The 14,256-nt window shown below is 35.8% G+C and overlaps 2 protein-coding genes and 1 long non-coding RNA gene across 4 annotated transcripts; 2 read left to right on the top strand and 1 right to left on the bottom strand.

Annotated features, from left to right (window-relative positions):
• Positions 1 to 548: 548 nt before the first annotated feature.
• Positions 549 to 4,497, bottom strand: LOC113042911 (transmembrane protein 248). Its single transcript, XM_026201921.1, has 7 exons — positions 4,369 to 4,497; positions 3,689 to 3,872; positions 3,377 to 3,611; positions 2,337 to 2,481; positions 2,105 to 2,255; positions 1,203 to 1,337; positions 549 to 1,001 (listed from the first exon to the last, which is right to left on the bottom strand). The coding sequence occupies exons 2-7, from the start codon at positions 3,845 to 3,847 to the stop codon at positions 981 to 983; spliced, it is 846 nt and encodes a 281-aa protein (XP_026057706.1). The 5' UTR covers positions 3,848 to 3,872; positions 4,369 to 4,497; the 3' UTR covers positions 549 to 980.
• LOC113042912 (uncharacterized) lies at positions 1,247 to 1,858 on the top strand. The gene is made up of 2 exons (XR_003275633.1): positions 1,247 to 1,365; positions 1,530 to 1,858. It is a non-coding gene; the product is annotated as an uncharacterized LOC113042912 (long non-coding RNA).
• Positions 3,765 to 14,233, top strand: LOC113042910 (THO complex subunit 5 homolog). Of its 2 annotated transcripts, none has more exons than XM_026201919.1 (20): positions 3,765 to 3,890; positions 5,806 to 5,900; positions 7,127 to 7,270; positions 7,354 to 7,467; positions 7,956 to 8,053; positions 8,339 to 8,485; positions 8,565 to 8,679; positions 8,853 to 8,985; positions 9,069 to 9,146; positions 9,225 to 9,268; positions 9,353 to 9,452; positions 9,949 to 10,057; positions 10,154 to 10,255; positions 10,721 to 10,817; positions 11,094 to 11,205; positions 12,072 to 12,175; positions 12,303 to 12,390; positions 13,009 to 13,124; positions 13,216 to 13,409; positions 14,010 to 14,233. In XM_026201919.1, the coding sequence occupies exons 1-20, from the start codon at positions 3,887 to 3,889 to the stop codon at positions 14,071 to 14,073; spliced, it is 2,058 nt and encodes a 685-aa protein (XP_026057704.1). In that variant the 5' UTR covers positions 3,765 to 3,886; the 3' UTR covers positions 14,074 to 14,233. The 2 variants fall into 2 exon arrangements, with proteins under 2 accessions (XP_026057704.1, XP_026057705.1); XM_026201920.1 differs by lacking the exon at positions 3,765 to 3,890 and adding an exon at positions 4,861 to 4,996.
• Positions 14,234 to 14,256: the final 23 nt, after the last annotated feature.

Genomic DNA, 14,256 nt, shown 5'->3' with positions numbered 1-14,256 from the left:
CTTTTTAGCCAATAAGAAAACAATGGCTGCTTTTTACATGTTCTGATTGGCTGATGTTTCTCTGGGGGAGGGGTTTGAAGAATGTGTTGTTGATGGAATATTGGGGGGGGGGGGGGGGTATTACTATTCAGTAATATAACTCTATTAAAATTATTTCGTAGAATAAAATGGGTTAACTATAACATTTCAAATGTCATTTTAAACATTTAATAGACTTAATAAAAAATAATTAATCTTTTATTATCTTAGAATTTAACGTAAACCTACAAGACCAATGCCATACATTTCATTCTTAGGTAAATTGTTAGCCTGAAAGGATTCAAGATTATATTTATTCTGTCTTTCTTTGAATTTGCTTTGTTTACTTCAAGATCTATCCACTGATTCCTGGCTGATGATTGGCTGTTGTAATAAAGTGTTTTTTTTTTTTTTTTTTTTGTGAATTCTTGTCAAAAGGTAAGTGTGTTTTTATGGAGTTTTTGTATGTGAATTAAAAGACCAAAAAAAGTGAACACACCAGCACTGAATAATGTCCAGACACATTGCTCTCATTCTCACACTGGAATATTTTAATGCATTTTGTTTTCAGAAAAAGTAACAAACGATGTACAATAAATGTATTTAAATCAGATAATTCATATTCAAGATATTAATTAATGTGACATTAAGATAAGGCTTTCAATCATGTAACTTACCCTTGTAGTATAGTTATATTATAACCACCAATCTCAGGATTTGTTATGATTGTGCACAGTGATGCAACCAAACGTGAAATAGTCATTTAGATCTATTCTGAGTAAATTGCATGCAGCCTGCATAACTGGTTGCAATTTTTTAGATGCACAAGACAAACATGTTAGGATGGAAAATTACTGTTGAATACCCGAAAGCTAATTTCTTTCATTAGCAGATGTCTTCAAGCGTCCTGATGTTATGTAGTGCCAGGTCACTCTCAAATGTGGCGGTTCTGCAGATTTTTCTCATTGGCTCAGCAGCGATTCCTATGAATTATTTCAATTGTTTAAATGGGTTTAAAATAAAACTGTATAGTAAAACCCAAAACATGCCAATTCACACAAACTTGCATGCATTTCCAAAGAAAAAATGCAAATCAAATGGAGTGTTATATACTAAATATTAAACAGCTCTTTAGTAAATCAGAGTACATTGGTAAGCTCTACAGCTTAAATCCATAGTGCTACCTTTTGAAGGTCATTTCCCTGGTAAGAACGTGGCGAATGTGAAGAAAAAGTTCCACAGAGACTCATGAGGACACAGATAACCAGCAGCGCAACACTAACCAGCAACAAGTGATACCTGCACAAGGCTTTTTCATCCTAGTCGAGCAATACAGAAGAGAGAGAGGTTAGCCACATGTTGCTCATCCGATGATGGTTCACAGTTGACACTATTATTGAACTTAATTGATCTAAATAGTGACACTGTAGAGAAACTGAATTTGTTACTTGGTTATTAAATACATTTTACAACATTAACACTGTTATTTTCCCTTTTTTTTTTTATGTGAGGCTGCTTTGAAACCAGCTTTACATTGTTCAAAATACAGGTTCCAGAGGGTTATGACATAGAAGAACCATTTTTTGGGTTCTCTTTAGAACCTTTTGATGAACAGTTCTTAAAAAACAAAACAAATGTTCTTAGTGTGAAGAACATTTTAATGAATTAAAATCCTTTTGAGGAATTAAAAGATTCTACATTCTTAATTAAAGGTTCTTTACTGGTATCTGTGGTTCTATGAAGAACCTCGAACACCCAGGGGACTTTTCTATTCCACAAATGGTTTAAAATGTTCATCACACTTTGAAAAAGAATAAAAATAAATATGTTCTTTCCAAAACTGTTGACGTTTATTTGGAATATTTATTTTTTAAGATTGGCTCCTCATGGAACCGTTAATTCCAACAAAAGTTGTATTTTTAAGAGTGTAGTGTATAAATCGCTATATAAATAAATGTGTCTTGAGCTCCACAGAAAGATATTTAGAATCTGAACCCAATTATTCATGGTTTTAAACATCCCTGATCTTTATGGGTTCAATAATGAACTATGAGTCTATGTGAATAAATGCACTGCATGTTTCTACCTTCGTGAGCAGGACTGTCAGGTGTGGATCTGGTGTGAACTCCAGACTGAAGCAGTGTGGAGAATTGTGCTTGTGTGCTTCTACAGCAACAGCCCGGACAGGAGAAGCGCGCTTGTCTTCGTTCTCTGTGACTGGGCATTCTGGAGGTGACCTGAAATATCAAGTGAGTTAGCTTGCAGGATGTTAAAGGCACTCAAAAATGGGTTGTGTATGTACAGTATAAGCTTCTCACGGCGTCTGAGGGAAAACATGGGTCAGGGCTGTGAAGTGAAGACAGGTCAGGGGTCGACTGCTCTGCGTCCCAGCAGGAGTTTGACTGTCGGTGATATCAGTGTGCAGGAGCAGAGATATATTGACGGATGCTTTCGCTGCAGCCCCTGTGACAGATTATGTTGGCGTTAGTTAGCAATATCAGGACACTGGTCAAAAGTACTTCATTCCTGCTGTTCAATACATTTTCATTTCTCCTCTACATCACATATAATATATTACACAGTCACATTTAAAGAAAAAAAAATACTTTATCATAAATAAAGTGAATAAATGTGAACTGCAATACCATGATTATAATTAGTTATAATCAGGTTATAATTAATAAGGTGCCTGAGCTTGACCAGAACATATTTCTGAAAATTTGATATATGTGATATATTGATGTTTGTGTGTGTGTGTGTGTGTGTGTGTGTGAAGAGTTCGGATGAAAAAGCCTCAATGTGCTGTCTGATATTTTCTTCTAAAATTATTTTTTTTTTTGTATCAAAATTTAACATTCAAGGCAATGAATAGGTTTTTTTTTAAGTGAAATAACTGAACATAAACATAGGAGCCTGAGAAAAATGCTCATTTTACAATAAATTTTCAGATGTCTCTTCCTGCATCTATATATATATATATATATATATATATATATATATATATATATATATATATATATTACATAAGAATCTTGCCTTAGTAAATATCTGAAACAAGTTTCCATTGAAGCAAATTCACTAAGTAGTATGAAAAATAAAAATATATGATTATATAAAAAAAAAAATGAAAGTGAAATGGGAATGAAAGTAGAAGCACTAAAATTAATAACTGGTAATAAATAAAATCTAAAACGACAATTAAAATGAATTAAACCAAAAAAGTAATATTTATATAGTTATAAAAGTATACTTATAATTTTTATTTTACTGAAAACTGAAAATATAAAAATAACAGCTGAGTAAAATAATAATAATAAACTGTGATCATAATCCTAAAATAAGAGTCTCGTGCACAAACCTTTCATGCCCAGCTGGCTGCCCAACACAGTGGCACTAATGGCAGTATTATCTGGGACGTCCCCGGTAAACACCAGCGGCACCAGTAAGGAAACATGAGCGCTGTTGGAGGAAATATTTGTCCTATCTGAATGCTCCACCATCCGCGGAGAGTCTTCCTCCAGCGGTGCGTCTGTGTCATTCAGATGTGTGCAGAACTTAAATCCAGCGATAGACCCCAGAACCCGGTTCCAGTCCTGGAAAACAAGCATTATGAGTGAGTCTATAAATAACTGCAAAATCCAAGAACTACAGCAGTGATCATCATACTCACTACACTTATGTCAGGGTCCTTGATGTCGTGATTCTGAGTGTACAGTCCAGTGCAGACGAAAGTTATGGAGAGGATCAGCAGACTGAGGAAGAACACAACCACAGGAGGGTGTCGAGATACCTGATCTCTCAGGTTAGACACGGGCCTCCACTGACCCATAATGCACCAGGAGTAAAGACACCACCTGAGAGATAAGTAATGGGTAATTTAGAATGGAATACTACCTTAATACTTATAAGACTAGCTCTTCCAGAAATGGGAATGTTCGGCAAACCTTATATAACAAAGTGAGGTATAATTCAATTTGATAGTGCCTAGGATTGTGTTAAAAAAGTAGGATAAGCTACAATATGTACAGGAATAGCGCTGAATGTTTGTTTGGTTAATATCTTGGTGATAAATGTTTATGATTCTTTAGGATAATTGCTGTAAATGTAGGGTAAAATCGAGTGCTTTACGGTCCCATTTTGTTTGTATAAATTTTAACATATGTAGTGTGTTGATTCCATCCAGTTCTGTATGGTTTCTTCATGTACGCTGCAAAATATGCTGCATACTGTATACAGTAACTTAATAGTATGTCAGAATATCATTGAGACGCTTTCTAAACTCCATAAAGTATGAACAGTTCAGTCTAATTCATGCATTGATCGTACTATAAAGTGTACCCCATTACTCACCTTTAATTACGTTCATTTAATTAGCTTGTAAAGACGTGTCACTGTTCAGGATGAAGTGTAGTTTGTCATGTAAACATTGCGACGCAAGCAACTTCCTCACAGACAGCTGTATTTCCAAAATAAAAGTCCAGTGGCGAAGACTTTTTTTTAGTCCAGTGGCGAAGGCGCACACGTCACAATCTAAAATGTTAGATTTTTATCAAATCAAATAAACTCTGTGTTTTGCGCAACATATCTTAAGCAGTGTAATTTTAAAACAACTGAAAAAGTATTAAACGCTGTATGTGTTTGTTATACATTTGTATGAGATTGAAAAAAATGAAAATGATGACAGAATGAAAAAAAATAGCCAAGCATTAAAAAAACTAATTGTATGAAATTAAAATTGGCTGTTTAAATTAAATTACATGTAAAATGTGTATAAAATATAATTTTTTATAAAGTATTGATATATTCGCTCGAACCTTCATGTCGTCTTGAGAGATATTTTATTGTGTAAAGCGGAAGCGGAAGTGCTGTCTGTTGTTTCTTCCTGCACTCTGCTGTGCTCACGCCTGCTGTTTGAATACGACTTTCTAATGATTAAATTCATATTCATATTACTAAATTGCATATAAGCTGTTAAAAGGTGAGATTTTATGCTTTCATGTTTATCGGTGCGTCTTATTTAAACCCAGCATGATGCATATCGTGTGTTTAAATCAAGCTCCCGTTACTTTAACGAGAAGCTAACCTGGTAGCACAGTTTAACGTTACCAAACTAATTTTGAATTATGAAACGTACGGTCTATTTGATATTTAAAACACATTGGACTTCTTACTCAAGGAAAATTTGTTATTTTAGCATTATTTATATGTTTGCATGCTATTAATATTTTGAATTACCTTTTAATTTCTATATTTTCATTTAATAAAAAAAAGTTTTAGTTTCGACATTTTTGATGTTTTTTTATATTTAGCTTTAAATTATATTATTTTATTATTATTTAAATATATATTATTTATAGGCAATCTAGTAAAAAAAAGCTTATTTATATATACATTTATATTACTTAACTGTGTGTTAAGTAATGAGTAAGTAAATTCGTAAGTTTCCTTTCTTGTTCACAAAATATCATGATAGTAATCTATGTTTTGACGTTTCTATAATTTTTTTTAAACATTTCTTTTTAGCTTTAAATTATTTATTTAAAAAAACGTGTGTGTAAATAATTAGTATCTTGGAAATTAACTCTTCATTTTCAATTCTTGTTTATAAAAGGTTATGATGTGAGTAATATGTAACAGCTTTTTTTTTCAGAGGAGAGAAAAGTTGGGGGAGATTAGAGACTGTTAAAAATACAATGAAATAAATCCATATAGACAAAAGTGCAATATAATTTTAAATCAGGTCGTCTGATTTGATTTATGATCATTCTGAGATCTTTGATATTTCAGTCATGTCCTCCGACGCTGTGAAGAAGAGAAAGCCGAAGTTCATCCGAAATGAAGCAGGAACTCCAGAGACCAAGCGTAGAGCGGAAGGAGATCAGGTGAGCAGCTCTGATCCGAAACACACCGAGGAGATAAACCGCTTGTGTGTGATGTGACTGTAACAGACCCGTCCATTAACCCTCAGTCATTCTTCTCTTCTGATAATTGATGTCCGTGTGCAGCTGAGGTCAGTCAGGTCACAGGTCGAGTTCAGGAAGGTCAGGTTGAGGCAGGTGGAGGTACCATCCAGCATCATCCACTCATTCAGGCTTCAGATGTCTGTCTTTCATGAGTTGTGTTCAGATGAGTTTCAGTGAGCAGATATGTGGATGTGAGACTCATGTGGCGTGTGTACTGTAGGTCACGCATCCAGCCGGACCTCGTCTTATTGGACAGAGGAAGCTGATTACGGCAAAGAATCAGGTTCCTGTGAGATCTCTCTCTCTCTTTCTCTCTGACAGCTGAAGGGTCAAGAATGAACACTTATCAAGCAAGCAATATGAATAAAAATCACAATATACTTACAAATTGCAAGGGATAGTGTAGAAACTTAAAAAGGATAATACTCAGAAAAGTATTTCTGGACTCTGTGTGTTAACACATTTTAGCCATCCAGCCACCATATAAATGTAATAAATAATTGTAACTATTGATTTATGTATTGCATAATTGTCATAATATGTATATAGTTTAGCATTATTACAACAAAAATACTTATCTTAAATATGCAATACTGATTTATGTAACATAAGATATAGTAATTAACAATAATAATATAATTAGTAATAAACAATTTTAGCTTGTAATATTGCTTTGTATCAGTAAAATATAAAATTCAAAATGGTGAAAAGTCAACATAATTATAACAAATAACAATTAATATTATTATTATTAATATCAATTGCAAAAATCATAATTATTTCAAGTGTTTTAAAATATAGAATATTCATTCATTTATATAAAATATACAAATAATAATAATTGTTATAAAATAATAGCTGTGATTGCCAAATCACAATCAATTATTCCAGTGAGCTGTGTAATTTAACGTAAATTAAAATAATTTTGGATCCCATTAAATCATAAATAAATACAATTATGGATTTCCTGTTCAGCTGTCCGCACCTTTTCTGTTGCACTTTTGGGTGAGGAGGGTCACATCTCACGGTTTTGTAATCTCATTCTGTTAGAAAGTATTGTTCTTGGGTTGCTAGCTCACAGCTGTTAGGCAGGGTTGTGTGTGTGTGTTGTCTGGTCACTCATTGTGTGTGTGTGTGTTCGTCAGGATGTCCGTGTGTATAATGAGGAGGTGGAGCTGGAGGACAGGGACCCGCAGCAGGACTACATGCTGTATAAAGACACGTGTGCCGATCTGGCCAAACTGATGGCAGAAATACAGGAGCTGAAATCCGGTGGCGCCAAAGTCGGAGTGAGTTTCACTTTTACCATGTGTCAAAAACCGGAAGTGAATGAATGAATGAATGAAGCTGACGTTTGCGTTATGCATCCTAGAGTGTAGAGATCGAGGAGAGACACCGACAGTGCAGCATTCATTTCATCACTCTGAAGAAACTCAACCGCCTGGCGCACATGCGGCTGAAGAAGGGCAGAGATCAGACACATGAGGTAAACACACACGTCTGAATGGAACACTAGTGTACTTCACACTCAAGTATGCACACTTGTTAAAATACTACATAAAGCAATAGTATGCTACAATCTTTCTTGCTTTTTTTTTTGTCATGCTTGGCTTTAAAAATATTTCATCTTCTAGAATTTTAGAAATTCTAGTTATTTTAGTTTATTAGGAAATCATGTTATAATGCATATTTAGTTTTTGTCATTTGACACTTGTAATTTTTATTTGTTTTTTTAATGTAATTTAAAAAAAGTTTTTTAGTATAACAATTAGATTTTTATTTCAGTTAACAATTAAATTAAAACAACTAGAAAAATTTTAGTCTTCCTAGTTAACAATAACAACACTTGACAATTCTGCATATGCAAATTTGTATTCCGTGCCTTGGATACATGCAATGCCTAGTGCTTTATTTGAATTTGTGTCCAGATTTCTTTTTAACATACAAATAATAATAATAATCCTCTGTCCGCAGGCGAAGCAGCGAGTGGATGTTCTTCATTTGCAGCTGCAGAATCTGTTGTATGAGGTCATGCACCTGCAGAAAGAGATCAGCAAATGTCTCGAGTTCAAGTGAGTTTTACAGTGCATTTCCAAGCCTTGCAATGTCATGAAACAAACATTTTTAGTGTATAAATATTTTTCTAATCATGCTCAGCACTAAAAATATGTATTATTTGGGAAGTATGCAATTATTTATTAACTTATGTATTTAACCATTTATTGGAATAAAAATAGACACAATAAAAAGGTATTTATCCACCCATTAATTAATTAATTGATTAATAAAAAAACAACTAACTTTGAGATATTTAATCTGCTAGAATACCATTGCATTATTCTTGATCTTTGTTTCAGGTCTCAGCATGAGGAGATCGAGTTGGTCAGTGAAGAGGAGTTTTTTCAGGAGGCTCCGGCTGAGATTTCACGACCTCATGTCACTCGTGATGACCAGCACCAGCTCACGCTCGCCCGCCTGGACTGGGAACTGGAGCAGAGGAAGAGGTAACACCCCATCCTCCATAAAGCTCTAATACCTCTAACTCCTGACCAGTTGATAAGATGTTGTTGTCCCATGATGCAGGCTGGCGGAGCAGTACAAGATGTCTCTGGCTAGAAAGGAGAAGATCCAGAAAGCTATTGAGCAGAAGAGAGAATATCTCAGCAGCCTTCAACCTGGACTGCATAACATCATGCAGGTGAAACCCTAGTTTGGCGTATATACAATAAAAGTAAAAAGTTTGGAATGTTTAGGATTTTTAAATGTTTTTGAAAGTTCCAATTCTCACCAGGGCTGCGTTCATTTGAATAAAAAACATTTAAATATTATTGCTGTTGAAAATACCTGGATTTTTCCCTCTCTTCCTCCTAGGCGTCTATCCCAGTGCAGGAGTATCTGTCGATGCCGTTCGAGCAAATGCAGAAGCAGGCAGAGGTCGCCCGTCACCTGCCGCCCGCTCTGTACGTGCTGATGGTCCAGGCAGCTGCTTACGGACAGGCTTGTGGTAAGACTTTCAGCTGCGCCCCTATAAGACCTCGCGTTTCTGATGAATCCTGGTTTATGAGATCATGCAATTATGCGTTTCAGACAAAACCCTGTCTGTGAACATCACCGGAGATGTGGATGAGGCCAAAGCTCTCTCCAGACGGCCGGAGGACTCGCAAGGTACCTCTGTTTTCTGCTTTAAGAGATAAAGGTGTGTGTGTGATCAATGGGGTCTTATACTTCGTGTTTTTGTCTCAGATGATGAAAGTGATTCAGATGCTGAAGAAGAGCAACAGAACACGGTCTGACTCTTGTATCTTCTCCTCCAGTTCATTATCTTGTAGTCTGTGTGCTGATACACTCATTTTCCATCTCTTTCTGTGCAGAAGCGCCGGCGAGCGACTGTCGGCGTTCAGTTGGAGGACAAGCGTAAAGAGATGCTGAGACGCCACCCTCTCTCGCTCTGCGTGGACCTTAAGTGTAAAGGTGTGTGGAATTTATTTAATTTTTTTAGTTAACGTCAAACGATTAATCGCATCCAAAATAAAGGTTTTTGTTTGCATAAATGTGTACTCTGTATAAATACACTCACATACAGTATATATTTTTGACAATATTTACGTTTACATTTTTTTATGAATATAATTTATACTATAAATATATTTAAGATACAAACATAACATATTTCTTAAATATATACATGCATGTTTGTGTATTTATATATACATAATAATTACACACAGTACACACACACACGTTTTGTAAACAAAAACTTTTATTTTGGATGCGATTAATCGTGGTTGAGCACTAATTTGAATATATTTTAAAACGTAATTTATTCCTGTGATGCGCAGCTGAATTTTCAGCATCATTCCATGATCTTCAGAAATCAGTCTAATATGCTGGTTTGCTGCTTTAATTAGCTTAAGTTTTACTGTAGTTATTAATTTTTAACCGCACTAATTGTATGATCTCTCTCCAGACGGCAGCATCCTGCATCTGTTTTTCTGTTATCTCATGAATCTCAACATTCTGACTGTGAAGACCAAAGTTTCCACCGCTGTGGATCTGTCTGGAGCAGTCAGTGCTGGGTCAGTACAGCAGCCCCAAAGTCAAACCTACTTCGACTTACACAGTGATCCCGCGCGGTTGTTTGTTGTCTAACACCATTTACATGTCTGACACAGAGAGCTGCTGAACTCGGAGAGTCTGCTGAACTGTCTTTATGCATCTGATCACGGCAAAGAGACACCCAACCCTGTCAACCGCTACCAGTTTGATAAAGTCGGGTAAGGCCAACGTCTCTAATTTATTAGTATTAATATCACTAGAGATTGAGTAATACGGACATAAAAGAAGAAACTAACTAAATGATATTAGGCGACCAATTTAGTGCTTATATAATTTTAATAATTTGCATTATATATAATGTATATACTAGGGCTGTCAAAAAAATGTGAATTTTAAATATTGGTCGAACTTAGAATAAAAAAAAAATCCATATTCGAAATCCAAAAAGTAATCGGAATTTTAGGGGTGCGTTAAGGAGGCTGCCTTATAAGTGGCGTACCAGATGCAATGATTATGTAAAATTTTAAATAATTGTAAATAATAACTATTAAACTATTAAAAAAAAAAAAAATTCTTTAAAAATGTGTTGGTATTGTGATTGTTTTAAATTATACTACTATGAATGTGTGAAGAAAAAAAGTTTTTTAAAATAAATTTAAAATAAAATGTACATTTCTGTGCAGAATCACTACATTTGCAGATTATGTGTCAGATCTGGGACATCCGTATGTTTGGGTGCAGAAGCTGGGTGGCCTGCAGTTCTCGTCTGATGGTGCACAGGTGTGTGTTGCTTTAGATATTATATTTAGCTTAAAAAGGTCTTACATTGAAGCAGAACATCTTAATTCAAGTTGTGGCATTAAATGTTGTATGCACTGCAAAAATCATATAACTTCAGAATCAGAAAGTAATGGAGATCTGTTGAAAGATGAATAGTGTTACTCCTTGTATAGATCCCTAGATATTTAAATATAAAAGTCGTCTGAAATGAGCTTTATTATTGACATCAGTGGAAAGCGGGCAGTATTGTAGCATCATGAGATGTGTTTGTTTCAGTCAGAGCTGAGCGGCAGCGCTCTGAGCGCCAGTCACATGGAGAGGACCATGAAGCTGCTGCGAGGAAGACTGCAGGCCCGACTGGCCCTACACAAACAGTTCAGCTCGCTGGGTATGAGACAGTCAGATGTTCACCGTGTGCAGTTACTGAGGTTTCTGTGTATTTGTTTGTCACGCGGGTCTAGAGGAATTCTGGGTGTTTGCCTGGTGGTTGTTTACTGGCCAATGTCAACAAATTCAACAATCCATATTTAAAGCAAAATATCCTAAGGATAAATTCAGAAGATGTGTATTTCGTCAATAAATGTGCATTATTATATATGTACACTACCGTATTTTTCGGACTATAAGTCGCACCTGAGTATAAGTCGCACCAGTCCCAGAATAAGTCATGACGAAGAAAAAAACATATAAGTTGTACTGGAGTATAAGTCGCATTTATTTAGAACCAAGACCCAAGAGAAAACATTACCGTCTACAGCCACCAGAGGGCGCTCTGTCTTCAGTGTAGACTACAGGAGCACTGAGCAGCATAGAGCGCCCTCTCGTGGCTGTAGACGGTAATGTTTTCTGTTGGTTCATTTCTCTTGGTTCATGTCAAATTAATTTTGATAAATAAGTCACACCTGACTTTAAGTCGCAGGACCAGCCAAACTATGGAAAAATGTGTGACTTATAGTCCAGAAAATACGGTACATAAAAATATATAATAATAATGCGAAAGGTTTCTAGAGCAGCAAATTTCTGAAGGGATCCTGTGACGCTGAAGACTGGAGGAAAATACAGCTTTGATCACAGAAATAAATTACATTTGAAAATATATTAAAATAGAAAGAGGTTCTATAATGTCACATTATTACAGTTTTTATCTTCTGTCAAATAAATGCAGCGTTTATAAATATAATAATTGAACAATGATGCTGTTGAAAGCTGCTGTCTTTTTTTTGTTAACGATGCAGCGGGTTTGTTCTGTTCCAGAGCACAGCATCATTCCCGTCTCCAGCGAGTGCCAGCATCTGTTTCCTGCTAAAGTGGTTTCCGGTCTCACACGCTGGACCATGATGAGCTACCAGGAATTCACCGTACGTTTCTTCCAGTCTGGAAATAATCTTTCAAATCAGGGGATGTTTAGCATCTCACATTGACATCGTGCAAATTTGGTTTCTTGAGTGAAAATCAGTGGCTCAGAGTCTGGTTCTTGTTGAACAGGAGCTGGGCTTCGTGCAGCATGTGTTGAAGGCCGGTCTGGTGTGTGAGACGGATCTGTTCTTCATGGCGGTTGTGGAGAGAGGAACAGGTGGGAATTGTGCTCTTGTGTCAGACTCTTCACTGTCCACATCTTCACGTTGAAATATTAGCTTATTGTGGCCTAAAATCACGCACTTCGAGAGGAAGAGACTATCCGACCGAAATGTAAAGTGGCCATCCACAGTGTTTGTGATGTTTAGGGTGGCGAGTGAATCTGAAATACATATCTCATTTACTCGAAGTCTTGAACATATTTCAGAGCAATGTTTTTATTGTTAACAAACTTTTCTAAAACTACAACTAAATCTGTTAAAACTAGGGATGTAATGATTCACTCAACTCACGAATAGATGCATGATTTTGATTTCACGATTCGATTTTCTCATGATTTTGAGATTTAATATATTTATTGTATTAAATTAACACCGTTAACTAAATGAAAATAAAATAAATGTAAATAAAATATTTCTGAGTTGAAGCACTAGAGCTACAGCTGAAATAAAAATATAAGATGAATAAAACGTAAAAAATAAATAAATAAAAATGACAAAAGCACATCAAATTATTAAAACTTAAAGTAAAACGAAATAATGTTTATTCAGATTAGTGCTGTCAAATGATTAATTGCATCCAAAAGAAGTTTTTGTTTACTGTGGTTCTCTCTCAGCTCGTCTGTCAGCTGCTGTGGTGGTGAACCCACGTTACCCAGAGGTCATGCCCCTCTTCTCTCTCTCTCTGCACTGGAAAGGAGAGCGCAGCGGGCGCACTGAGGATAACCTGCGGGTAAGAGCCTCACCCGCAGCATCGTGTGCAGAGCTGCTCAGGAATTCAGTGTGAAATCGTTTTGTAAACGATGTGTTTGTCTTGTGATCAGGCGATGGAGAGCGAGGTGAACGTGTTCCGGGCCGAGCTGCAGGGTCCACGTCCGGGTCTCCAGCTCCTGACCAATCAGATCCAGCGCTTGTGCGTGTGTCTGGATGTGTATCTGGAGACGGAGAGTCAAGTGTGTGACGGCTCTGAGGGACCAAAGGAGTTTCCCAGAGAGAAGATGTGCTTGCGTACTGCCAGGTAACACACTAGACCTGCTGCAAATACACAGAGGAACGAGTCAAGATGATTGTTTGCTGGAAGTTAACAATGTATCCCATTTTATTTATTTAATGTGGTGTATTTTTGAGTGAAACTGAACCGTAAATAACATCTTTATTTAAACAAAATATAGCCATTTTATATGATATGCACTGGTACATTTTGCACATTAAGCAATGCTTGTTTCTAGAAATAAGCTTTACATTTGGATATCATGATAACTTTGAGTTGTATTTAACCAAGATTATTAATATCTTCAAAAAACATCTTCCATCTTTATTTGACTCTCTTTACTCTAGCACTCTTATTCTAATTCTATTTTTATCTGTTGGTTGACTTGACCCTCCAATACTTACAATCTGTATTAATTTTATATAATCTCAGTTAGCCTAACTGAAAAACTTGCATATTATTGCTATTTCTGTTGATTTTGATTGCTTCCAATGTCATCTAAGTCACTTTGGATAAAAGCATCTGCTTTTAATGACTAAATGTAAATTAATATTATAAATAATTTCCTTGTTTTCTGGTGGATACAAACATACGGTGTTCATGTGAAATCTCTATTCTTTCTCTTAGGGGTCCCAGTCGTCTGAAGCCCTTCAAGTACAATCATCCGCAGGGCTTCTTCAGTCACCGCTGAATCTGGATCGCAGGACAAGCGAGGCTGTTTTAGTGTTATTAGCAGGGACTGAAAGCCCTCTCATTCTCTTTCATCTGACTTTTATCTCTTTTTTTTCTCCTATGTTTCTCTGTTTTCTCATAGATATAATGTGAATTAGAAAATAAACACTGATTTTGATTAGTAAATCTGCCTGTTTTCTTT

The sequence above is a fragment of the Carassius auratus genome, chromosome 25, assembly GCF_003368295.1.
Source record: "Carassius auratus strain Wakin chromosome 25, ASM336829v1, whole genome shotgun sequence".
Lineage (NCBI taxonomy): Eukaryota > Metazoa > Chordata > Actinopteri > Cypriniformes > Cyprinidae > Carassius > Carassius auratus.
The sequence above is the reverse complement of the archived record's forward strand: the minus strand, read 5'-3'. Positions and strand labels throughout refer to the sequence as shown.

Coding starts and splice junctions, on each gene's coding strand:
- LOC113042910 (XM_026201919.1), top strand. Junction 10,058..10,153: donor TCTGGAGCAGTCAGTGCTGG/GTCAGTACAGCA, acceptor TGTCTGACACAG/AGAGCTGCTGAACTCGGAGA. Junction 11,206..12,071: donor CAAACAGTTCAGCTCGCTGG/GTATGAGACAGT, acceptor GTTCTGTTCCAG/AGCACAGCATCATTCCCGTC.
- LOC113042911 (XM_026201921.1), bottom strand. CDS start 3,847: ATGGGTCAGTGGAGGCCCGTGTCTAACCTGAGAGATCAGGTATCTCGA. Junction 2,482..3,376: donor CAGCCAGCTGGGCATGAAAG/GTTTGTGCACGA, acceptor AATCTGTCACAG/GGGCTGCAGCGAAAGCATCC. Junction 1,002..1,202: donor AGGGAAATGACCTTCAAAAG/GTAGCACTATGG, acceptor AATAATTCATAG/GAATCGCTGCTGAGCCAATG.